This window comes from Ranitomeya imitator, chromosome 1, assembly GCF_032444005.1.
Source record: "Ranitomeya imitator isolate aRanImi1 chromosome 1, aRanImi1.pri, whole genome shotgun sequence".
Lineage (NCBI taxonomy): Eukaryota > Metazoa > Chordata > Amphibia > Anura > Dendrobatidae > Ranitomeya > Ranitomeya imitator.
The window spans coordinates 1,065,392,184-1,065,417,630 of record NC_091282.1 but is presented as its reverse complement, the minus strand read 5'-3'; the positions used below and the strand labels follow the sequence as shown (position 1 = coordinate 1,065,417,630).

Below are 25,447 nucleotides of genomic sequence, written 5' to 3'. Positions count from 1 at the left end.
CATCACATTGTGTTTGCAGAGCCCCTAATGTACCTAAACAGTAGAAACCCCCCACAAGTGACCCCATTTTGGAAACTAGACCCCCCAAGGAACTTATCTAGATGTGTTGTGAGAACTTTGAACCCCCAAGTGTTTCACTACAGTTTATAACGCAGAGCCGCGAAAATAAAAAATCTTTTTTTCCACAAAAATTATTTTTTAGCCCCCAGTTTTGTATTTTCCCAAGGGTAACAGGAGAAATTGGACACCAAAAGTTGTTGTCCAATGTGTCCTGAGTAGGCTGATACCCCATATGTTGGGGTAAACCCCTGTCTGGGCGCACAGGAGAGCTCGGAAGGGAAGGAGCACTGTTTTACTTTTTCAACGCAGAATTGGCTGGAATTGAGATCGGACGCCATGTCGCGTTTGGAGAGCCCCTGATGTGCCTAAACAGTGGAAACCCCCCAATTATAACGGAAACCCTAATCTAAACACACCCCTAACCCTAATCTCAACGGTAACCCTAACCACACCCCTAACCCTGACACATGACATGTAATCCAAACCCTAACCCTAACCCTAGCCCTAATGGGAAAATGGAAATAAATACATTTTTTAAATTTTTCCCTAACTAAGAGGGTGATGAAGGGGGGTTTGATTTAGTTTTCTAGCGGATTTTTATGATTGGCAGCCGTCACACACTGAAAGACGCTTTTTATTGCAAAAAAATATTTTTTGCGTTACCACATTTTGAGAGCTATAATTTTTCCATATTTTGGTCCACAGAGTCATGTGAGGTTTTGTTTTTTTGCGGGACGAGTTGACGTTTTTATTGGTAACATTTTCGGGCACGTGACGTTTTTTGATCGCTTTTTATTCCGATTTTTGTGAGGCAGAATGACCAAAAACCAGCTATTCATGAATTTCTTTATTTTGGGGGGGGGGGGCGTTTATACCGTTCTGTGTTTGGCAAAATGTATAAAGCAGTTTTATTCTTCGGGTCAGTACGATTACAGCGATACCTCATTTATATCATTTTTTTATGTTTTGGCGCTTTTATACGATAAAAACTATTTTATATAAAAAATAATTATTTTTGCATCGCTTTATTCTGAGGACTATAACTTTTTTATTTTTTCGCTGATGATGCTGTATGGCGGCTCGTTTTTGCGGGATAATATGACGTTTTCAGCGGTACCATGGTTATTTATATCCACTTTTTGTTTGGCAGTATGACAATAATGTGTTGTTTTTTGCCTCTTTTTTTTTTTACGGTGTTCACTGAACACGCTTTTCCAGTGTGGGCAGTCCCGGCTCCATCACAGCCATGCCAAGTAGCGTGTGAATCTGGTTGCTGAGAAGAAGGTTGACATCAGTAAGATTATCGCAGTCCATACCTGATGAACTGAGGTAACCTTACTGACGTCACCGTTTGCAGCGTGAGAAATTTCTCAGGACGTGAACTGTGGTAACCTTACTGACGTCACTGTTTGCAGCGTGAGAAATTTCTCAGGACGTGAACTGCGGTAACCTTACTGACGTCACCATTTGTAGCGTGAGAAATTTCTCAGGATGTGAGCTGCGGTAACTTTACGGACGTCACCGCTCACTTGCTGATTAGAGGTGGTTCTGATGATGTGAGTTGGTTGTGTGAGGCGCAAGTGTAAAAAAGAATCAAAAAAAGGTCCCAGCTGCTGCAACCCCTCAGGTTGATGGATTTAAAGTGGTCATTTAAGGAGTAGGTTAATAACGGGTGATCTGCACAGCTGGTGCACATCAGATCAAGGAGTCAGAATCAAACAAAGATATTGACAGGGCAGTTTATCCTAGGTATTCCAAAGTATTACAATTCTTATTCAGAAGAACTACAAACAATCTTTGTGTTCTCCTAAAGAGGAAGAGGTTAAACTTCAAAATGCATAGAGAATAAAGTCGGTATAAACTAGGCACACAGCCTTGTAGGGTGGAGAATAAAGTCGGTATAAACTAGGCACACAGCCTTGTAGGGTGGAGAATAAAGTCGGTATAAACTAGGCCCACAGCCTTGTAGGGTGGAGAATAAAGTCGGTATAAACTAGGCCCACAGCCTTGTAGGGTGGAGAATAAAGTCGGTATAAACTAGGCACACAGCCTTGTAGGGTGGAGAATAAAGTCGGTATAAACTAGGCCCACAGCCTTGTAGGGTGGAGAATAAAGTCGGTATAAACTAAGAACACAGCCTTGTAGGGTGGAGAATAAAGTTGGTATAAACTAGGCACACAGCCTTGTAGGGTATAGAGAACAATGGCCATTTAAGTATTCTAATTGCTGCCTCCATTCTGCTGAAATGGAAGTTTAATCAGACATACTAATTAGAGTGTTCGGTGCACCCCGAGTGTGGCCCAGAGGCTCAGAGCATAGTTCCACATACCCCAACTCTGGTGATTGACAGCCATTGTAGACCTGGAGAGACACTTGTGTGCTGACAGAATGCTTAACCAAACCAGCTCTGTCAATCACCAGTAAGGGAGGCGGTAGAATAACAAACCAGTGGTGGAAAAAGTGCACTAGCCACGCCCACAGTGCACTAAGAACCTGATTAGCATATGTGATTAAACTCTAGTTTCTGCAAAATAGAAGATGCAATTAGAACACCAAAAGGTGCTATTTTTTGTAAGGGCTCTATACCCTACAAGGCTGCATGCCTAGTTTATACTGGAAGTTTGGACTGACAGACTACCATTAATGAATGATTCTGGCTGTCTTTCTGATAAATATAGAATATCAATAGTTGTCTTTTTCCCTTTACACGAGTTAAATTGACATTTATCAGGTTTCTTGCTTTCCTTTCTCTGGATGAGCATTTTGTTGTTTTACACTCATATAATGTAATTGTAATTTTATCTTATCTTCTAGTATTTCCCTTATCTATTTACATTTAGTGGAGATAAGACAGTGTAATTTGTAGTTATATTTTATCTAAAGTGCTAGCTTTTTAGAGCAAATGTAAGTGCCTCCCCCATTCTCACCCCTCAGACAGTATACACAACTGTCAGCTTATACTTTGAGTCCGGTAGGGGCCCCTTCTCTCCCACCTTTACACTATACTCTCTCCCATAGCACATTATTTGTTTCTATCTTGATGGGTTGCACAGACAATTGAATGCCTAGAATGACTTCAGGACAAGGGAAACAAGGACAAGACAGTTTGATTTCAACCTTAGTTCAGATCTACAATGATTTCAACTGTAAGTCAGCAGCCAATTGTGACTATACAATGATGCCAAATTCCTGTGTCTGCTGTCCGGATGATACGGGCACACTGTAGGGAACTGGAATGTTTCATTTGTCTCAAGTCCAAGCCGCTGCCGTCATTGTGAGGGCCAGGATCCAGCCGGTAGTCATCAACCCTCTGGCAGAACTTATATTTAGACTATTGTATGCGGTGGCATTATGCAGCAAACACACCATATAAAATATTGCCTTTCATTTTTTGCATGCGCAAAAGACAAAAAAATGTGTTGACTCATGTCTTCTGGGATGTGTAATAAAGAAAAGTTACTTTTATGGAGCTCTGGATGGTTTCGCAGAATGAGAACATTCGGAGACTGCATCTGTTCAAGCAATGGAACTACGGGCACTATAAAACTAGTAAGACAGAATGGCCCTACTAAGGAAGAAAAACGAAAATAATTCAGGGGAATAAAGCAAAATTATTACCCATCCCATATCCACTGTACAGCCTTCTTTCGCGCTCTACGGTCTGTTTAATGACGGTCTCCCGGGAGCCATGCTGTCTCGCTTGTCTACCTTTGATGCTGTTATGTAATTCAATTTGTTCCAGCTCAGTATCGAACCGATGTAAATAGCTGAAAATGCAAAGAAAATTACCAAGATGACGACCAGAATATCAGTCATTTTAACAGCACAAACAATGATATCAACAAATCTGGTCTAGTATACGTTATTGATTGGCACAGCAGGATCAGAAGAGCGGAGCAACTTCAGCAATAACGTCATTTTTATCTGAAGTCTATTCTTAAAATGCATGAGTCTACAGATATGATGCATCCAGAAGATGCAAAAAAGAGGTTCACGTCATTCAGCATCTTCACTCACAATAATCGAACCTGACCTCTGTGGCTTCTCCGATGCGGGCCGTCATGTGACCGCAAGTATGCAATATGCCCTCTCCCAGCCACATTCTGACTAGACGTGCGTTGCTACGCTCAATTCACCTGTATAGAGATCTCTGAGAGCTGCTATTGTACAGGCGCGGGAGACGCCATCTTGGAGGAGGACATTTGTCAAGTAAGATGGCGCCACTAGTGCCTGCACAATAGTACTGATAACAGGTGACTGACCCGAGAGGGGACTTTATTTTGTGGAGTAGCTATTTTTATACTTGCTCAATAACATCAATAATACTTATTAACTGGACACTAAGCATGCGGTTATGCTGGCTACGGCTGGTACCTGCCTGCAGATGGGTTTTTTGTTTTTTCTTCATTATGTACAGGTATTCATTATGTAAACTAAGGGTCAGTGACCTGTCAGCAGTATGCAGTATGAATAGCTAATCAGAGCACCACACGATGACCCCCAAGAGGCCGCCCCGGGGCACGGGCATATCATTAACACAAAACTGAAAATAAAGATTACACAACAACCAAGGTATCATTGTAATCAGTATAACGGCGCCGACCTGACACTGTCTGTAGGTTACTGTGCACAATCCTGCTGACAGGATCCCTTTAACCCTGCTGTTCTGTTGGTCAAAAATGACCGACTTTGAACTTCAATATTCTTTAAAATATTCAAGATGCGGCTCTGAAACCCGTGGCCGACCGACCCATCCTCATTTAAGTCAATCAACCACAAGTTTCAGAACCGCATCTTGAACACCCCAAAAAATACCAAAGTTCAAAATAGGTCTCCCCAGACCGAACAGAACAGCAGGGTTAATAACAAAGCAGCTGTCAATCGGATGTACTGCGTGTAATGCCGGATTTCCTACCTCTCGATCAGCTCGCATGCTTCCTTTTTACTGTACTCAGCCTGGTTAGGATCAAGATGACTTTGAAACCATTCCAGTTTTTCACCTATGTGAAATTAAAACAACCATGGTAACTCAACACACATTTATTCATCTGTGGCGACGTCTCGAAGGTGAGTGAAGGTTCCTACAGTTTTAAAGATATTCTTCCCATCCATTCTATAATTGTTGCCCGAATATCAGAAATGAGTATTTCAGCAATTGGTTTTAGCACAGCTGAGCGTTACTATCACTGTTCCATTCCCAGAGTTCCGGAATTTGTATTGATGTGCAGTAGTCCTATATGACTGCTCTCGGCTCCTGCTTGCTTTATTCTTCTTCTACCTCCTTGTGGACAGATCATGGTTAGATGTAAGGCTTGACATGTCGTCAGAGACAGAAGGGGAAGCTCATGTCAACGAGACCAATACAATGTGAACTTCAGAAAAGATTAGAAATAAAAGGCCGACTTGGTTTAAAGAAACAGTGACATTCGCCCATGAGCCGCATTTCACATTGCTGGTGGTTGACAGAACAGACACATTAAAGGGAATCTGTGAGCACAACTTACATAACCCCCCAGGAAGAAGCAACAAGCAAAACGCGCCTTGGGGCTCAGAACTGCACAGCCAGGTAGTATACCCTATCCAGCCTATGCACTTGAGACACCTTATTTATCTGCTGCTTTTACTCCCTTACCTGATGTGTTTGCCTAACTTTAAAGGAGCATGTACTTTCTGTCTACCAGCTATTTGATCAGTGGCCACTGTGCCTTTTAGTGTGCATTTGCTTTTTGCACTGTATTTTAGCACTTTTGGTCCCTTGGGACACATACATAGTTTAGCACTATTAAAGCACTTTAACAATTTAGCTGTATGATTTAGCACCTTATCAAACTGTTAGGACCATGTCCGGATTACTTAAGTCTATTGACAGCTGCTAGGTTGTCTCCTCTGTGCTAATTAACCCTTAGTATTATAGTGTCTGTATGGCACCCTCACATGCTATTGGACATTTATAGAAGCCTTTGGCCCCATTTAGCTACCTTAGCCTATGGTTATATAACACCAATTTTAATGATCTTCGTGTACAATCTAATAGGTTCTGAATATTTTCCTAAATCATGACACTGATCTCTTAGGATTGGTATACCTCCAACACAGGCAGTAAATTTTGCAATTATATGTCCTTTAAATATAATTTTTATGTAAAAAAAAACTATGTTTATATTTCTTTCAATAATTATTTAATTTTATTTGGCATATACTTCCTTGCTCTTGTAAGACTGTTAGGCTACGTTCACATTTGCGTTGTGCGATGTTGCGTCGGAGACGCAACGCACACAAAACGCAACAAAACGCACACTAAAACGCTGCGTTTTGCGACGCATGCGTCCTTTTTTGCCGAAAAATGCAACTTGCTGCGTCCTCTGCGCCCTACGCTTGTGGCAAAAAAAAACGCATGCGTCGCAAAACGCAGCACAACGCATGTCCATGCGCCCCCCATGTTAAATATAGGGGCGCATGACGCATGCGTCGCCGCAGCGGCGCCCGACGCTGCGTCGCACAACGCTAATGTAAACGTAGCCTTACACATGGAAGTATTTGTGTGGTTGTAAAAGTGTTTGTCAATTAAAGGGGTTTGCCATTTTCAGAAAACCTCGGCCCCAAGGCACAGTTTCTGCTAAAGATAACAAACTGTGCATTACATACTCTCCCTGGGTCCAGCTCTGAGCCTCTGTCGCTGCCCCAGCATCTGTTATTGTCTGCAGTGCCGATGTCACCTCAACAGTGCTGAAGTCAGTGAGTCTGGCAGCTGTCTGTGCAGACGGCACCAACCAGCACGGATGGGCTGCAGCACTGGTCACAAGACGTGAGCACTGCAGACAATGACAGACACTGAGGCCGTAACGGACACTCAGCACTAGACCAAGGGTGGCTGAGTAAAGCATTATATATATATATATATATATACACATATATACAGTATATATATATATATATATATATATATATATATATATATATATATATATATATATATATAATATATGTATATATATACATATATTTTTTAAACAAAACTGCGCCTGGGAACAGGCGTTTTTACAAAAATTGAAAAGCAAATTAAACAATAATTAGAACTTTTTTGTAGAGATCCTATGTACTCTTTCCCAATGATGGATGTCCTCGTATGTCGTCCATCTGATGCAGCTGTAGGGAAAAGCTGAACCTAACAGCAAGGACAACAGCAAGGTCTGATTGTTGTCACTTCAGCGTTTATTGTCATGGTCAATCTCTGACGGTGGTATTTCACTGCTTGTCAGTTAGCGCTCTATGCTAAATGTTTACCAATGCTGCTGCCACCATTTTTGCACTCCCATGAAGCACAGTCTATTCATTTTCTTATATAATGCAAAATAGTGCCAGCTATTAAACAGGTTCATGCTCCTAGGAAGACTAAAAAATAAAGAACTAGAAAAAAAATAAACAATTCTTTTTAAATTTTGCAATAGTAGCAACTTATATGTAGGATTTTTTTCCTCTTGTGCATTTAGACTAAATTATAAATGAATGCAAAAGCAATGAACGCCCATCCTAAAACTGAATTCAGGTATCCAGTGTCATGGTCTGAATACAGATTGTGATGCTCAGACGTACGAGTTCAGTTCACGTCATCAGCAGCCGCCTGGAAATTGCAGACACTACTTGCAACCTTATGTGGCCATACAATAGATGAATGGCTAATGAACCCACGGATATCAGCTGGACCAAAGCAACCAGCTCATGTGTATGGGAGTGCATGCGTATGTAGAGGCTGGAAGGAGTGGTCCGAAGCTAGGATTTGGCTAACAGTCAGCCAGTGTTGTGGCTCGGTGGTCTGCACTGTACCCTTTCAGCTGTGGTCCTGGGTTCACATCCCAGAACAACACCTGTACAGAGTTTCTATGTTCTCCTCATGTTTGCGTGGGTTTCCTCCGGGTTCTCTGGTTTCTTCCCACACTCCAAAGACATACCGATAGGGAATTTACCGTAGATTGTGATCCCCAATGGGGACAGTGATGAGGTCTGTAAAGTGCTGTGGAATTAATGGGGCTATAGAAGTACCACAAATAAGGGGTGTGTGGACACCTTTACACTGCGGTCAAAGGGCAGCCTGCATTACACAGTTGCTAATAACACAAAGTAGATTTTACTTACGCAGAATGCTTAACTTTAAGGCTTTCTCACTCTTCAATCTTAAAGAGAAAAAGGCAGTCAATGAATATTTTTACAATTTGGTAAATCTCACATGGGGTAAGAGGCAAGAACCATAACATTTACAGCTTATGGACAAAGTGCTGCCTAATCTCATTTGTTTTTACTTGGTTCTACAAAAATTGGAGCAGAAAGCATGAAGCAGAAATCTGCATTACTTCATTTTCTTGCACAGGAATCATGATGAACCTGAGAAGGTTTTGTATTCCCGCGACGTTACAGCCATAATGTCTGGATTACAGACACAGCCTGAGGATGGGAGACTAGGCGCTGAACAATTAGAGACTATAGTACGGGTACTTACTTCTCCTTCCTGTCCTGCTTGTGGCCTTCTCGCGTTAACTGAGCAGCTTTTCTGCTATACGGATGGATGACTTTCTTTTCCGCTTTACCTTTATGTTGTGCTGCTTTCGGCTGCAATATACAATCATCACATTAGAATAATGATTTACAATGTGCTAAAACTAGTGATGAGTGAACGTGCTCGGACAAGGCGTTATCTGAGCATGCTCGTGTGCTAACAGTGTCTTTGGCGTGCTCGAAAAATATGTTTGAGCTCCCCGCGGCTGCATGTTTCGCGGCTGTAAGGCTATGTTCACACACTGCGTTTTTGATGCGTTGTTTTCCGCAGGCAAAACCTGCTTTCTTAGCAGTAAGAAACTTGCTTCAAAAAAGCAGGTTTTGCTTAGCTTTTGTTGCGATTCTGGTGCGTTTTTCCTGCATTTTCGTCAGGGTACATTTGTCTCTTGAGCATGCTGATGAAGTTTAGTGCATAAAAAAAATGTGATTCTACTTCATCAGGTTTTGGCACCAAAAAAGCAGTAAAAACGGATATCTGTGTTTTGTCAGTGTTTTCTGCACCACCCATTGCTTTCAACGCTAAAAAAATGCTGAAAGAAGTGACATGCTGCATTTTTGAAAAAAACAAAAGGTATTCCACAAAATAATGAAGACAAAAAAAAAAAACAAGCTGTGTGCACGAGATTTCGGAAATCTCAGACTTTGCTCGTACTGTAAAAAGCAGCTGAAAATTTGCATTAAAAAACACAGCATGTGAACACAGCCTTAGACTAGTGCTCCCCAACAGGTCATGTTTTCAGGATTTCCTTAGTATTGCCCAGCTGATGTAATTCTTGCCTATCCAGGTAATGCACACATGGGCAATACTAAGGAAATCCTGAAAACATGACCTGTTGGTGGCTCTTGAGGACCGGAGTTGGGGAACACTGCCTTAGACAAATACAACACATGCCCGGAATGCCTGTTTGTTAGATATGAACACACAGTTTGGTTGAATGTGCATGATTTCAGTGGGGAGTGGAGATGAAGCCCCTACAAGACACGTTAGTTATCTCTAGGGTGATGTCTGATCCTTCACCTGTCATCAGTTGGGAGGCCCCCCATAAACATTGGTCCAGGCAGAATTGGTGGGTTTGACCACCTTTTCTCTAATGTAAGGGTGCATTAGAGAACATATTGCCCTTTTTACCATCGCCTCAGCTAATACATATTTTGTCATATTCTAAAATAGTTTTGATAGACACAGAAAAGCAATTATCTAAATTCTGAGGGCGGCTGTACATTTTTTGAGTGTCTGCTAATTGATATACCGTAGACTGATGATTATGTAAAATAATTAGCCAATTTGCTTCTCTTGTCCCAAACAGTCAGAGACTGAGGTAACGGAATGACAGCGAGCAGGATCTCTTAAACATTCAGAGACTGAGGTAACGGAATGACAGCGAGCAGGATCTCTTAAACATTCAGAGACTGAGGTAACGGAATGACAGCGAGCAGGATCTCTTAAACATTCAGAGACTGAGGTAACGGAATGACAGCGAGCAGGATCTCTTAAACATTCAGAGACTGAGGTAACGGAATGACAGCGAGCAGGATCTCTTAAACATTCAGAGACTGAGGTAACGGAATGACAGCGAGCAGGATCTCTTAAACATTCAGAGACTGAGGTAACGGAATGACAGCGAGCAGGATCTCTTAAACATTCAGAGACTGAGGTAACGGAATGACAGCGAGCAGGATCTCTTAAACATTCAGAGACTGAGGTAACGGAATGACAGCGAGCAGGATCTCTTAAACATTCAGAGACTGAGGTAACGGAATGACAGCGAGCAGGATCTCTTAAACAGTCAGAGACTGAGGTAACGGAATGACAGTGAGCAGGATCTCTTTCTTACGAGAGGAGGACGGAGCTGAAAATCTGCTCACATTTCTCTAAATAACCAGATTGCTTGAAGTCTATTATTTCAATTCTTCTGACCTGCAGGAAAGGTCCTACAATCCTGCGCCTCTAAATTGGAAGTGAGCCCCTCAGGCAGCGAGCTAGCGTATGTGTGCAACGTATATGAGAAAACGTGCGCTGCTTTGATTTATTGTACTTGTTAGCTGCTAAATTTAGAACTTAGATACATTTCCATGGAAACACATACTGATAGATTCTAACGGCTAGCCTTCATCTATGACATAAAGACTTCAAGCCAGCTGTCGGAGAACATCCCGGTGTACATGGCCACAAGTCATAAAAACATGGTTTCTACAACATGAAACAACATGAAAGTTAAAGAAAAAAGTTTCCGTATATATTCGAGTATAAGCAGAGTTTTTCAGCACATTTTTTATGCTGAAAATGCCCTCATTGGCTTATACTTAAAGGGACTCTGTCATCTGAATTTGGCGGGCTCTGTTTACAGTCCGATGGGCGGTGTTTTCCTTTCTTTCATGCACCCCTTCCTTTCCCGCTGGCCGCAATATTGTGTTGAATTTGATTAGGTTTCCTCCGTAGTACATGCGTGCGCAATGCAATCTTGCCTTGCGCACGCGCATTATGTCTTGCCCAACTGCGGGCAAAGCCAAAAAGCATTAGTGCGCATGCGCCGGCGTACTATGTCCCAGAACACAACAAAATACTTCCAGGACATAGTGCGCCGGCGCATGCGCACTAATGCTTTTCGGCTTTGCCCGCAGTTGGGCAAAGCATACTGCGTGTGGAGGAGAAAATGCACCATACAATTTGTAGTGCAATTTCTTCTTCTGAGTACACCCATACCCCATATGTGGGGGAATACTACTTTAAAGGCCGGGGTCAGACTAGCATACGTCATCTGATGCAAGAGCATCAGATGTGATGTGCTAATGACCCTCGGCTCCTGCTCTGCTGCGAGCGGGAGCCGAGTGTCATGCGTCCGTGCTCAGTGCCTCGGAGGCGAAAAAATGAATTTCTCCATCTCCTCCATTGCCGGGGTCGGGGTATATCGCACATCACTCGGATGATATCTGAGTGAAGTGCGTTGTCTCACTCGCACCCATAGGCTTATATGGGTGCGAGTGAGCCGAGACTCCGCCGAGTGTTGGTGACAATCGCAGCATGCTACGATTTCACTCGCATGTTGAAAACAGCAGAGAGAAAAAAACGCTGATGTAAGCTGCCTCATAGAGGAATACTGGTCAGAGTGCCATGCAATGTTTTATCGCATAGCACTCGTCCATATTCATCGCTAGTGTGACCCCGGCCTACGGCACAGTACAAAGCTCAGAAGGGAAGAGGCACCATACTGGAGTTCAGATTTTGCTGGAATGGTTTGAGGGTGCCATTTAACATTGGCAGAGCCTCTGAGGTACCAGAACAACAGAAACCCCCCCATATGTGAACTCATTTTACAAACTACACTCCCCATTGAATTCATCTAGGGGTGCATCACTTGTACCTCACAGAATCTTTTACCACTGAGAAAGAATAAATTACATTTTTACCACCAAAATGTTGTTTTAGGCCCAAGTTGTTAATTTTTCTAAGGGCTAATAGGAATTTTTTTTACAACAAACGGAGGTCCATTTATTTTTCTGAGTGCGCCAATAACCTCCATGTATATATTTTTCAGAATGCAAGGAGCCCCATATTTTACTGTTATGGTGTGCAGGTGCCATGACCCGCTAGTAGAGCCCATGATGTGCCAGAACAGCAGAACCCCCAATACGGGACTCCATTTTACACACTACGTCTCTAAATGAATTTATCTAGGGGTGCAGTGATCATATTGACCCCATGGGTATGTCACAGAATTTTAGACCATTGGGCAGTGAAGAAAAAATAATTTACATTTTTAGCACCAAAATTTAGTTTTAGTCCCACATTTTACATTTTCTCACAATTGAGTAAATATGGCACCAAAATTTGTCCCACAATTTCTACTGAACGTGGCAATGCTCCATATGTTGCTATACAGTACTACTTAGCCATGCGGAGAGACTCAGGAGGAACAGAGCGCTATTTGCCTACTGTTGCGCAGATTTTCCTAGAACAGTTTGCAGACTCCATATACAGAGCCCCTAACTGCTAGAAGAGCAGAATTCTCCCTCAAGTGACCCCATTTTGGAAATTATAACCCTTTGGGAATTCATCTACAGGTGTAGTGACGATATTGACTCCATGGGTATTTTTCAGAAACAAGCTGCAATAAATGTTGTAGAATGAAAATTGCAAGCTGCCGTTCTAAGGACCAGTACGCAGTAGTAACCTGTATGTTATGCCCAGCCCGTGCTTCTGGACACGCACCTGTAAGTTAGGAGGGCGCTCACTGCTTCAGAAATGCCAAACATGTGGACATTATATGTTGTTTGGGTACACTGTGGGGCTCAGAAGAGGGGGGGCGGCATTTGGATTTGGGAGCGAAGAACTTGCTGAATTTCTTTTGGAGGGTGGGGAGCCATTTTGCTTTTCCAGAGCCTTTGTGCAACCAGTAACATGGAAGTCCCCAATATTTCCATTTGACATTTCCAGATGACAGATCTGAGTGGGGACTTGCTTTTTTTTGTAGATTGAGTTTAAGCTTTTATTGGGAACATTTTACATAACGTTTGGGATCACATTTATCCGGCGCTCTACACTGACGTCTTACTTTGGGGTTTCCATCTAAATCTCTGAGTGACGGGATTCAAATGAAACCCCCGAGGGATCCTTTCACTAATTTAATGAGGCAGCAGAGTTCCTCTGAACTACGTCTGGCCTCTGTTCAGCGGTGTCCTTCTTTTCAGAAGTGCACAAAACTGTGGCCGACGGCACTTTTATGCAATCCTAAAAGACGGACACCGTCGGATCAGATGTTCTCTAGCGTTCACAGTGCCTCCATCTGCCTCATTATAGGGAATCCTCCACCGGGGGTTATGTCTGAATCACGTATTTAAGAGATTTACACGGAAACCCCGACGTAAGTGCTCAGCACAGAGCACAGGATGTGCGCCGAGCCTTACTGCGATATTTGGAAGGCAGAATGAAAAAATCAACATCATGTGAAGAATTGGTTTTATTTTTTACGCCATTCATCGTGCGCTATAAGTGATTAGGTGACTTTATTCTCCGGGTCAGTGCAATTACAGCGATACCAGATTTATATCGGGTCTTTATGTTTGGCTGCTGTCACACACTAAAACAAGCAAATTTTTTTTTTTTTGTGGGGGTTTATGCAATTCCGTGTGTGCTAAAATTGATAAGGAAGTTATTCTTTGGGTCAGTACTATTATAGCGATACCTCATTTATATATATATTTTTATGTTTTGGCGCTTGTATACAGTAAGAACAATTTTATAGAAAAAAATAATTATTTTTTCATTGCTTTATTCTGAGAGCTATACCTTTTTAATTTTTGCACTGATGGCTTCTGATGGCTTGTTTTTTTGCGGGACAAGATGTCGATTTCAGTGATACCATGTTTATTTATATCCGACTTTGTGATCGCGTTTTATTCCAGTTTTTATTCAGCAGTATGATGATAAAGCCTTGTTTGTTTTTTTTTTTTATGGTGTTCACTAAATGGCAGCACAGTGGCTCAGTGGTTAGCACTGCCGCCTTGCAGTGCTGGAGTCCTGGGTTCAAAAATCCCACCAAGGACAACAACTGCAAAGAGTTTGTATGTTCTCCCCGCTTTTGCGTGTGTTTCCTCCCACATTCCAAAGACATACTGATAGGGAATATAGATTGTGAGTCCCATGGGGGACAGCGATGATAATGTGTGCAAGCTGTAAAGCGCTGCGGAATATGAAAATAAAGATTATTGTTATTATAATGGGCTAACTAGTGGGACAGTTTTGTAGGTTGGGTCGTTCCGGACACGGCAATGCCAAATATGTGTACTTTTATTGTTTATATTTTTTTCATACTTTTCATCCAAGGACAAGTGGTGGATACCGCGTCACTGCCTGACACGCCGACACGTCAGCCCTCCGGGTCTGCGTAATATACCGGTTACACTGGTTGGGACCCCATACCGGAGTCCAGATACTGCTTATACGTGTCTAATCTGTTCATCAACGTTCACTACGTACCTATCTCCTTCTTTTCAGGCGGTAACTTAGGAAGGCGCCTGTGGCCAAAATGTTTTATTTTTTGGCTGCATTAAAAACCACAAAAATTCAGCGTAAGTGGAGTGCCTAGTTTATTATATTCTCTATGTATGGAACCTACTAAGGCACCTATTCTAGTAGTGCATACGGCATTACTTCACATCGGCCTCCTAAAGACGACATGTGTACATACCCTTAGGCCAGGGGTGTCAAACTGCATTCCTCGAGGGCCGCAAACCATGCGTGTTTTCAAGATTTCCTTAGCATTGCACAAGGTGCTGCAATCATTATGTGTGTAGGTGATTCAATTATCACCTGTGCAGTACAAGGAAATCCTGAAAACATGACCTGTTTGCAGCCCTCGAGGAATGCAGTTTGACACCCCTGCCTTAGGCTATGTGCACACGTTGCGGATTAGGCTTAGGAATTTCTGGTGTGGATTCAGCCTCTCCTGGCAGAAAATGCACCTGCGGATTTGTCCCCTTTTTTGTGCGGTTCCGCACCGTTTTTTGTGCGTTTTTGCTGCGGTTTTTTTTGCAGATTTTCTGCATTTTAAACCCCTGCGGTACAAAAACGATGCAGATTCACAAAAAAGAAGTGACATGCTACTTCTTTTAAACCGCAGCGTTTCCGCAGCGGATTTTCCGAAAAGTGTGCACAGCATTTTTTTTTTCTCATTGATTTACATTGTACTGTAAATCAATTGCGGATCTGCAGCGTTTCTTAAACTGAATTACCCCTTTTGGATAAATTACATTCACTCTAACGCAGCAGCAGGAAACATTGCCATCTCATACAAATGCCCAGAACTACAGGAGAATAACCTTGTCTTACGTTCAGGCAGCCAGATAGGCGCGGACTGACTATACAGTCACAATTGCTAGTAAATAGCCATCATTTGCCCACAATTGGCAGATCTATTTGAAGCAGACTTTTGAAAGTCAAGTAAATGGATTGCAGACAAAAGAAAGCATTCACTAAAAAAAACTAATAGCAACTTACATGCAAGGTAAAGTAAGATAAATGAAAAGTCTATGGACAAACATTATTCTATAAACTTAAAGAAAGCAAAAAGAAAACTTCTGCGGTCATTTATGTGCCACAGTGTGGGCTGCGGTTACTGTAAACTTCTGTTTTGTATACAGAAACATTATTTCATTTTAATATTGCATCAAAAATATTTGTTCCTACAGAGGTGGCAATAAACATAAGAGACATGGAAGCTTCAAAACTTGAGTGGGAACAATATGGTTATCGAAAATTATAGCCATTCAAAAAGTGCAAAATTGCTGTTCAGAGTAAGAAGTTCTATATATAATTAATAATATAATGAGTAATAAACATATTATGTTTTAGGCCTTTCCAGTACAAGAAGTTTGGGAGTTTTGGGAAAGTTTTCTGGTTTTGTTCCTGTCTCTTCTCTGTGTTCCTCTTCCTCACATAGTGAAAGACAGGGTTTGTTTTCTGGGGATCCCTATTTTTCTGACAAAGTGTCCATCAGTATTGTTATAAAATATTGTTCTTCACATATAAATAGTCAGGCTATGTGCACACGATGCATTTTCACGGAGTTTTTTTATGCGCGTAAATGCTCAAAAAACGCAATGGAATACTAAAGCAAGGTAATTCAATGACAATCCTGAAGTGTTGTGCACATGATCTGTAAATTTCAGTCCATATTTTCAGCCTTTTATTTTCTGCAGCATGTCAATTCTTTTTGCGTTTTTGTCTCATTGACTTCATTTGAGTCAGTCTAATCTGTAGCAAAAACGCAGGTGTAAAAGTTTTGCTTATTTGCTGCCAAAAACACTGCGATTTGTCAAAGGGAAATTATGTCAGGAGGAAGAGTGTGTGGGCAGAGAGTATGTGCGTGTGTCTGTGTGGGCGGAGAGTATGTGCGTGTGTCCCTGTGTGTGGGCGGAGAGTATGTGCGTGGAGAATATGTGTGTGTGTTTGTGTGTGTGTACCCAGACGTTGTCTGATGGGACTACTACTCCCATCCGGGTACGTGTTTTGTCACATATAACAGAGACAGCATGAGCCGATGATAGGAGAATAGTCTCATCATCCGGCGCCTGTGTTCAATTGTAAAAAAAAAAAAAAAATCAAAACATTTACATATTCACATACAAAATACATACTCACCGAACACCTAATCCCCGATGCCCATGTCTCCTGCAAACAATCAAAAATAATAAACCAACATATACTCACCTTTCCGTGGTAGTCCATTTAATACTGAGTGTCCCACGTCGATCTCGCCCGGCCACCGGCGATACACTGACAGGAGGTAATCGCTTCTGCAGTGTATCACTGAGCCGCCGTTGGAGTTCATCAGCTGATCAGCTTTGGTGTACTCACTTACGGCACCGCTGCATGGGAAAGTTCTCAAACAGCGGTAGTACCTTAATTGAGAGCACTGGAGTGGACGAACTCCGGTGAACTCTCACGGTGGCTCAGTGATACACTGCGAGAGCGATTAACTCCAGTGTGAATCACCGGAGGCCGGGTAGAGCCATCACATCTCCCGATGTTACTGTTCTACACATGAGATCGCCGTGGGACATTCGGTATTAAATGGACTACGTCGGACAGGATAGTATTATATGTTGGTTTATTATTTTGATTATTTGCAGGAGACGAGGGCGTTGGGGATTAGTCATTCAGTAAGTATGGTAAATTTAGATTCAATAAAAGGGGACTGTGTGATTATTTTAAATAAAGGACTTTATTCTGTCTGTGTCTTTATTTACCATGTAACTATATGATAAATAATGGATAGATGTCTTATAGATGCCTCTCCATTACTAACATGTGGGGGCTTGATGTCACCTGACAATACAAAGGTGACATCAACCCCACAAATATGAACCCCATTTGCCACCGCTCAAGGGCAAGTGGGAACAGTGAGGCGAAGTGCCAGAATAGGTGCATCAATAAGATGCGCCATTTGCTGAGCGCTAATGTTTTTAGCCTGAGGGGATGCCAATATCCATGGCCCCTTTTATGCCCATAGCAGCCAATGACTCAGAGGTATTCTTTGCAGCATGAGATGGTGCATTGTCATGCATGAAGGTGATTTTGCCTTGAAGGCACGTTTCTGATTTTTATACCATGGAAGAAAGTTGTCATTCAGAAACTCTATATACTTTGCAGAGGTTATTTTCACACCTTCAGGAGCCTTAAAAGGCCCTACCAGCTGTTTCCCCGTGATTCCGGCCCAAAACATGACTCCTCCACCTCTTTGTTGACATCGCAGCCTTGTTAGGACATGGTGGCCATCCACCAACCATCCACTACTCCATCCATTTGGACCATCCAGGGTTGCTCGACACTTATCAGTAAACAACTGTTTGAAAATTAGTCTTCATGTATGTTTGGACCCACTGCAACCATTTCTCCTTGTGAACACAGTTTATGGGTGGCCGAATAGTAGGCTTATGAACCACAGCAAGCCTTTGAAGATCCTACACCTTGAGGTTCGTGGGACTCCAGAGGCACCAGCAGCTTCAAATATCTGTTTGCTGGTTTGTAATGGCTTTTTAGCTCCGGGAGCAGTTTTTGTGCTGATGTTTATGTTGGAGAAGGTTTGGACCCTGCAATTTCTGAGTCAGAAAAGCGTTGGTGACTTTTATGAACCTCAGCTCTTGGTGACCCAGCTCTATAACGTCATAAACACTTCTAATTTTCAATAATACCACTCACAGCTGATCATGGAATAGGAGGTAAGACATCCTCTTAAATATCAGTATGAATTGAGTTCTTTAGTATAAGCCATTCTTTCATATATTTTTGTAACGGCAGACAGCATGATCAGGGGATGGATTTTATACAGGTATATAAAAACCTGCAGTCAATGGTAAAAAGTGTGTTCCAATACTTTTGTCCATAGTGTATCTCCTGTTATGGCTGGCAATCAGGCAACACAGCGTGCAGTAATCAGCGCACATACAGAGATCTGAACAAGCGAAGAGAAAAGAAAGGACTAACCAAAAGGCTCGCACAACCATATACAATATGAAATACAAAAAATGTTTATTCAAAACACCACAGCACAAAAGATAAAAACATTAAAAACACAATATCCTGTATAAATCACCCACATATAATTATATATACCAGTAGGAATTAAATCCAAATAGCTGTATCACAGATATCGTATAATGGACTAAGTTAGGCACCAGGTATAATACCTCAGATATCGTGGCGGCTAAATCGAAAGCCCACATAAATACATAAATACATAATAACTCCGCTGTACAGAAAAACCCCCTAAATAGAGTCTGGATGAATAGGTAAATATCAACAAGGTGTAAACCTATACAGACCTAGAGGGTGACAAAACGTCAAGTTGTAAGTCAGTTAATTGGCGGAGGAGCTAAACCGTCACCCATACCTCAATCAACCATGGGGTCCTACAAAAGAGTCCAAGCCTACATGTCCGGCATGTGAATACACAAAAGTGGGGTGAAAAGAAGACGCCCCACGCGTATCGCCGCCGCAGCGGCTTCGTCAGGGGAAGTGAGCATAATGATGATAAGAACCTACATTTATACTAACCTAAGATCATCCGGAGTGCCCTCAGCTGGGCTGCCGCCATGCGAGAGGCGGAAGTGGAGAGGCGCACGCTGACCGCAGAGAAGCGGAGTAAGTAGCCGGAAGTATACAGAGTCTCCATGGAGATGAGCGGCGTCTGCGCACAGCCGACTCAATACTGAGTCGCATTGCGCAAGCGTCGAGGGGAACATATCCAAGCCCAGGGAGATGGGCCAGACAGATCGAGGACGGGGGAAGAAGGAGCGAGGGGGGGGGGGGGGGGGAGGAAGCGAACGGAAAAAGGAGCCGTAGCACCTACATGGGAAGTTTGACGACTGAGAAGAAAGCCCGAAAGGGCAATCCGGCTATAAAGCAAGTGGGGCACCTAAGAAATAAAACAAGATTAAACAGGAGATACATCCTAAGGAATTTTATATATATGCATATATGGATACAGCAACATATAGATATGAGACATAATCAAAAATCCGTGCATCAGATACAACACCTAAAGAGGGAAAGGTGGAAATAGCTATAAGCCGACAATATAACAGCAAGCCCACAGTTATATATAATGCCCATAAAGAGTATATATGAGCGCACATGAACCCGCCCGGCATAACCCAAATACACACATATCTGCCACCATATCTATAGTACAACTAAATATCCATAATATATGTAATTCTCGTGTTCCCCCACTGGGAATAATCCACAATAATGCCGGAATAGTCCATAGGTACTGTCCCAAGAAGAAATTCTTCATCAAGTCATTCATAGTTCACAATGACACCAGAGAAAGTCCAAGGCACCAAGTCCATGCCAACCAGGTCATGTACGTAGAAGGAGTATCCAGCCCGATTCCACATCCAAGGAATCTAAGTAGAGGAATTTAGATTCCCGTCCTATAGTGAAGAGATAGCTTGTCGCACACTACGCCGTACTTCCTCCCATTCCAGGAACCAGAAACACAATCCAATGACAGTCCATTCAATTCCCGGATGGTAAAAGAGTAGATGACCGAGACTGTATGAGCAAATAGCACCATCCTGAGAATAAAATGCAAAAAGGTATCACAGATGAATCACATACTTCTCATCAGGAACAGAGGGTAGTAAGGGGAAAGCCACAAATCAACAGCCGAGGAATCCCGTAAAGAGAAGCTCCTCGTTCAGTCCAAGAGGGGCCACAGTTTGTAATAGGAAAATCCACCTAGATTCTATTTGCAGGAGATTCCTGCGTTTGTCCCCTCCCCTTTCATTATGGATAATTTTTTGAAGACCTACCACCCGCAGATTTGCAGAAGAACCGCTATGATGTGACAAAAAGTGTTCAGACACTGGGGTGAGGGCCTTTCCTTTTCTTGAGTCCGAAGCCGCTAGATGTATCGTAGATATATGCTTCTGGACCCGTTTCCTAAGTTCCTGTGACGTCTGTCCGACGTATACCATTTTACACGGACAAATAAGGGCATAGATAACGTCCCTGGATTTGCAGTTGATATATGCCTTTAGGGGATGCCTGCTAAAACGAGTAGGATGGACAAAAGAGTCTCGCGTTACTACCATGTGAGGACAGACATTGCAATCCCCACACGGAAAAGAACCCCTAAGGACGATACCTCTATTCAGCCTCGTCGTAGGCCTGTTAAAGTGGCTCCTAGTGAGTAGATCCCTTAAGTTTGGAGCCCGCCTTGCTGTCATAAGGGGTCGCTCACTGGTAATTTCGGCTGTTTGTGAATCTACTCGTAGAATCTGCCAGTGTTTGGTAAGGATATTACTGACCTGTGTCCAGCTGCTGTTAAAGTCAGTAATGAATCTGGCTTGTGTCTCCTGACACCGTTGCCTGGGGGCCAAAAGGGATCGCTGATCCTGACAACTTGCTCTTTGATAGGCCGTGGATATAACACGTTTCGGATAACCCCTCTGTCGGAAGCGATCTGTTAGATCCCGAGCCTGGATCGAAAAATCAGAATCGCGAGTACAGTTACGCCTAACACGTAAAAACTGACCTGTGGGAACACCCACCTTAGTATGCCAGGGATGAAAACTTGTAAATGCCAATAATGAGTTCGTTGCTGTTGGCTTGCGATAGAGGCTCGTCGCCAAGCCATTCCCCTGAGGAAAGATCTTTAAATCCAAAAAGGTGATCTCACTGGCAGAGAGGGAATACGTAAGATAGATGTTATAAGGATTGGAATTAAGATGGTTAAAAAAATCAACACAATCCTCTACAGTGCCCTTCCACAAGATGAAAACATCATCAATGAAGCGAAACCAGGCGTGTACGTGGGTCGCGAATGCAGATGACGGATAGACACAAATCTCTTCCCACCAGCCTAGAAAGATGTTTGCATAGGCTGGTGCACATTTCGCGCCCATCGCCACGCCTGATCGCTGCAAATAATACACCCTATCAAAGAGAAAAAAGTTGTGGTGGAGAATGAAAGTCAGCAAGTCAAGTAAGAAAGAGTCATGGCCTCTATCCATAGAACTGTTCTTATTTAGAAAGTGCGCAACCGCCTCTGCCCCCTCTTTATGACCGATATTAGAGTAGAGCGACTCAACATCGCATGTCACTAGTAGAAATTTCTCCGGAAGATCAATCTGTCTACAAATGTCAATGAAATGCGAGGAGTCGCGGACAAAAGAGGGAAGGGATGATGCGATAGGTTGGAGGAAGAAGTCCAGATACTCACATGCCTTCTCACACATGCTGCCTATACTGGAGACGATGGGTCTACCAGGAGGTCTATTCCTGTCCTTATGGATTTTCGGCAGCATGTAGAAAGTTGCCGTAACCGGGTTGGTTACCCACAGGTACTGCTTCTCCTGTTGAGTGATGATAGAAAGCTGCAGCGCCCTACAGAGAAGCTGTTCATATTTGGAAAGAAACAAAGATGTGGGGTCAGACGGGAGTCTTTGGTAATACTGGGTGTTATTAAGCTGTCTTTTTGCCTCAGCCTCATACAGTTGTACAGACCACAGCACCACATTGCCCCCTTTGTCTGCCTCCTTTATAGTAAAATCTTTATTTTCCCGTAGAGCTGTTAAAGCTCGTTTCTCCTCCATGTTCAAATTAGGCGGGCCACTTACCCGGGCAGGCATAGAAAGAATGTCTCGCTTCACCATTTCGAAAAATATTTTAATGGCTGGCACCAGGGAGAAGGACGGTGTTTTAAGTGATTTATTCCTATGTGGAAATCTTCTTCTGTTCAAACCAGATTCATTCTCCTCCAATAATTCCAGCAGATCCTGAAAAGTGCGACGTTCATCCATAGGCATATTTTGTAGGACATCGGGCCTTCTGTACATGACCTGGAAGGTAAGTTTTCTGCAAAATAAGTACAGGTCTTTAATGAGAGTAAATTTGTCCGCTGAATGTGTAGGGACAAAAGAAAGACCTCTCTGAAGGACCGACAATTCGGTCGGTGTAAGATTATAATCAGAAAGATTAATTACCTGTAGTGCCATGGAGCTGGTGTCCTGAGTCGACGTTCCTTGATAGGAAGGCTCCAAGTCCTCTATTTCCGCCTGGTTGAATAGTTGTGTCGGAAGGGAGATGTATGGCCTCTGTGCCGTGTCAATTTTCTCCTTGCGTTGTTTACGCTTCCTCCCTCGTCGGGTCCGTGGTCCACCTCGCTCCCGGTGGACGACAAAAAATCACTAGAGTAGCCCTCTCCATGCGAAGAGGTAGTAGCCAAAGGTGGAGCCTGGTCCCTGGGAGCCCTGGGGCGACGTGTATTACCCACATGTCTCCATTTATAGGCGATCTTCTGCTCGAAATCATATTTATCACGTTGAAATTTCTTACATTTACGTTGTGTCACCTCAATCTCATATTTGTCTATAGTGTCCTTGAGTTTGTTTTTAAAGGTCAGGACTTGCCCTTCATCAAAAGTGGTCAGTTTTGTTTCTAGTTCTTTAATACTACTTTTTGTAGACGTAAATAATGACCTATCGTGGTCCAATAAAAGATTCATCAAGATAGTCGAGCAGCGAGTTAAGCCCTGTTCCCATAACTGTTGGAAGGCATCAGACGGTTCCCAAGCCGGGAAAATAGAAATACGGAGCCCCCTAGGTACATAGCCCGACCTGATGTATTCATCCAAACTCCTAATATTCCACCATAATCTAACACAGGTTTTATGGGCCCTCGTTAAGTCCGAACACAGTGTGGCAAACCCATTATCAACCGGAGCTACTGAAATCGCAGCAGCTCCAAACATACTGGTTGATTTGGCCACCAAAGCCGCCTCCCTAGCCTCCCAATCCATGGCGGCTATCAACAAAAAACACCCCAGAACAAATATCAAATAATATATTGAAAATCAACGGCACCACCAAAATAGGTGTGTGCGACCCTATGAAAAGAATACCCTGGAACACAGGGCTAGAAACTGGATAGTATAATAAGGAGAAGGGTGCACTCAAGCCGTATACAGAAAATACTACAAGGCGTGCAGAGCCAAGTCCAATGGTATATACCTGAACAAGCGAAGAGAAAAGAAAGGACTAACCAAAAGGCTCGCACAACCATATACAATATGAAATACAAAAAATGTTTATTCAAAACACCACAGCACAAAAGATAAAAACATTAAAAACACAATATCCTGTATAAATCACCCACATATAATTATATATACCAGTAGGAATTAAATCCAAATAGCTGTATCACAGATATCGTATAGTGGACTAAGTTAGGCACCAGGTATAATACCTCAGATATCGTGGCGGCTAAATCGAAAGCCCACATAAATACATAAATACATAATAACTCCGCTGTACAGAAAAACCCCCTAAATAGAGTCTGGATGAATAGGTAAATATCAACAAGGTGTAAACCTATACAGACCTAGAGGGTGACAAAACGTCAAGTTGTAAGTCAGTTAATTGGCGGAGGAGCTAAACCGTCACCCATACCTCAATCAACCATGGGGTCCTACAAAAGAGTCCAAGCCTACATGTCCGGCATGTGAATACACAAAAGTGGGGTGAAAAGAAGACGCCCCACGCGTATCGCCGCCGCAGCGGCTTCGTCAGGGGAAGTGAGCATAATGATGATAAGAACCTACATTTATACTAACCTAAGATCATCCGGAGTGCCCTCAGCTGGGCTGCCGCCATGCGAGAGGCGGAAGTGGAGAGGCGCACGCTGACCGCAGAGAAGCGGAGTAAGTAGCCGGAAGTATACAGAGTCTCCATGGAGATGAGCGGCGTCTGCGCACAGCCGACTCAATACTGAGTCGCATTGCGCAAGCGTCGAGGGGAACATATCCAAGCCCAGGGAGATGGGCCAGACAGATCGAGGACGGGGGAAGAAGGAGCGAGGGGGGGGGGGGGGGGGGAGGAAGCGAACGGAAAAAGGAGCCGTAGCACCTACATGGGAAGTTTGACGACTGAGAAGAAAGCCCGAAAGGGCAATCCGGCTATAAAGCAAGTGGGGCACCTAAGAAATAAAACAAGATTAAACAGGAGATACATCCTAAGGAATTTTATATATATGCATATATGGATACAGCAACATATAGATATGAGACATAATCAAAAATCCGTGCATCAGATACAACACCTAAAGAGGGAAAGGTGGAAATAGCTATAAGCCGACAATATAACAGCAAGCCCACAGTTATATATAATGCCCATAAAGAGTATATATGAGCGCACATGAACCCGCCCGGCATAACCCAAATACACACATATCTGCCACCATATCTATAGTACAACTAAATATCCATAATATATGTAATTCTCGTGTTCCCCCACTGGGAATAATCCACAATAATGCCGGAATAGTCCATAGGTACTGTCCCAAGAAGAAATTCTTCATCAAGTCATTCATAGTTCACAATGACACCAGAGAAAGTCCAAGGCACCAAGTCCATGCCAACCAGGTCATGTACGTAGAAGGAGTATCCAGCCCGATTCCACATCCAAGGAATCTAAGTAGAGGAATTTAGATTCCCGTCCTATAGTGAAGAGATAGCTTGTCGCACACTACGCCGTACTTCCTCCCATTCCAGGAACCAGAAACACAATCCAATGACAGTCCATTCAATTCCCGGATGGTAAAAGAGTAGATGACCGAGACTGTATGAGCAAATAGCACCATCCTGAGAATAAAATGCAAAAAGGTATCACAGATGAATCACATACTTCTCATCAGGAACAGAGGGTAGTAAGGGGAAAGCCACAAATCAACAGCCGAGGAATCCCGTAAAGAGAAGCTCCTCGTTCAGTCCAAGAGGGGCCACAGTTTGTAATAGGAAAATCCACCTAGATTCTATTTGCAGGAGATTCCTGC

General features: G+C 43.0%; 1 protein-coding gene across 1 annotated transcript in view; it reads right to left on the bottom strand.

The window, feature by feature from the left end:
- Positions 1-25,447, bottom strand: part of TMA16 (translation machinery associated 16 homolog) — a 111,070-nt gene that overhangs the window by 29,292 nt on the left and 56,331 nt on the right. Inside the window, exons 2-5 of the mRNA XM_069744179.1 lie at positions 8,555-8,664; positions 8,194-8,231; positions 4,976-5,060; positions 3,679-3,827 (exon numbers count right to left, since the gene is read on the bottom strand). Coding sequence (XP_069600280.1) covers positions 3,679-3,827; positions 4,976-5,060; positions 8,194-8,231; positions 8,555-8,664 — 382 coding nt within the window. The remainder of the gene's footprint in view (positions 1-3,678; positions 3,828-4,975; positions 5,061-8,193; positions 8,232-8,554; positions 8,665-25,447) is intronic.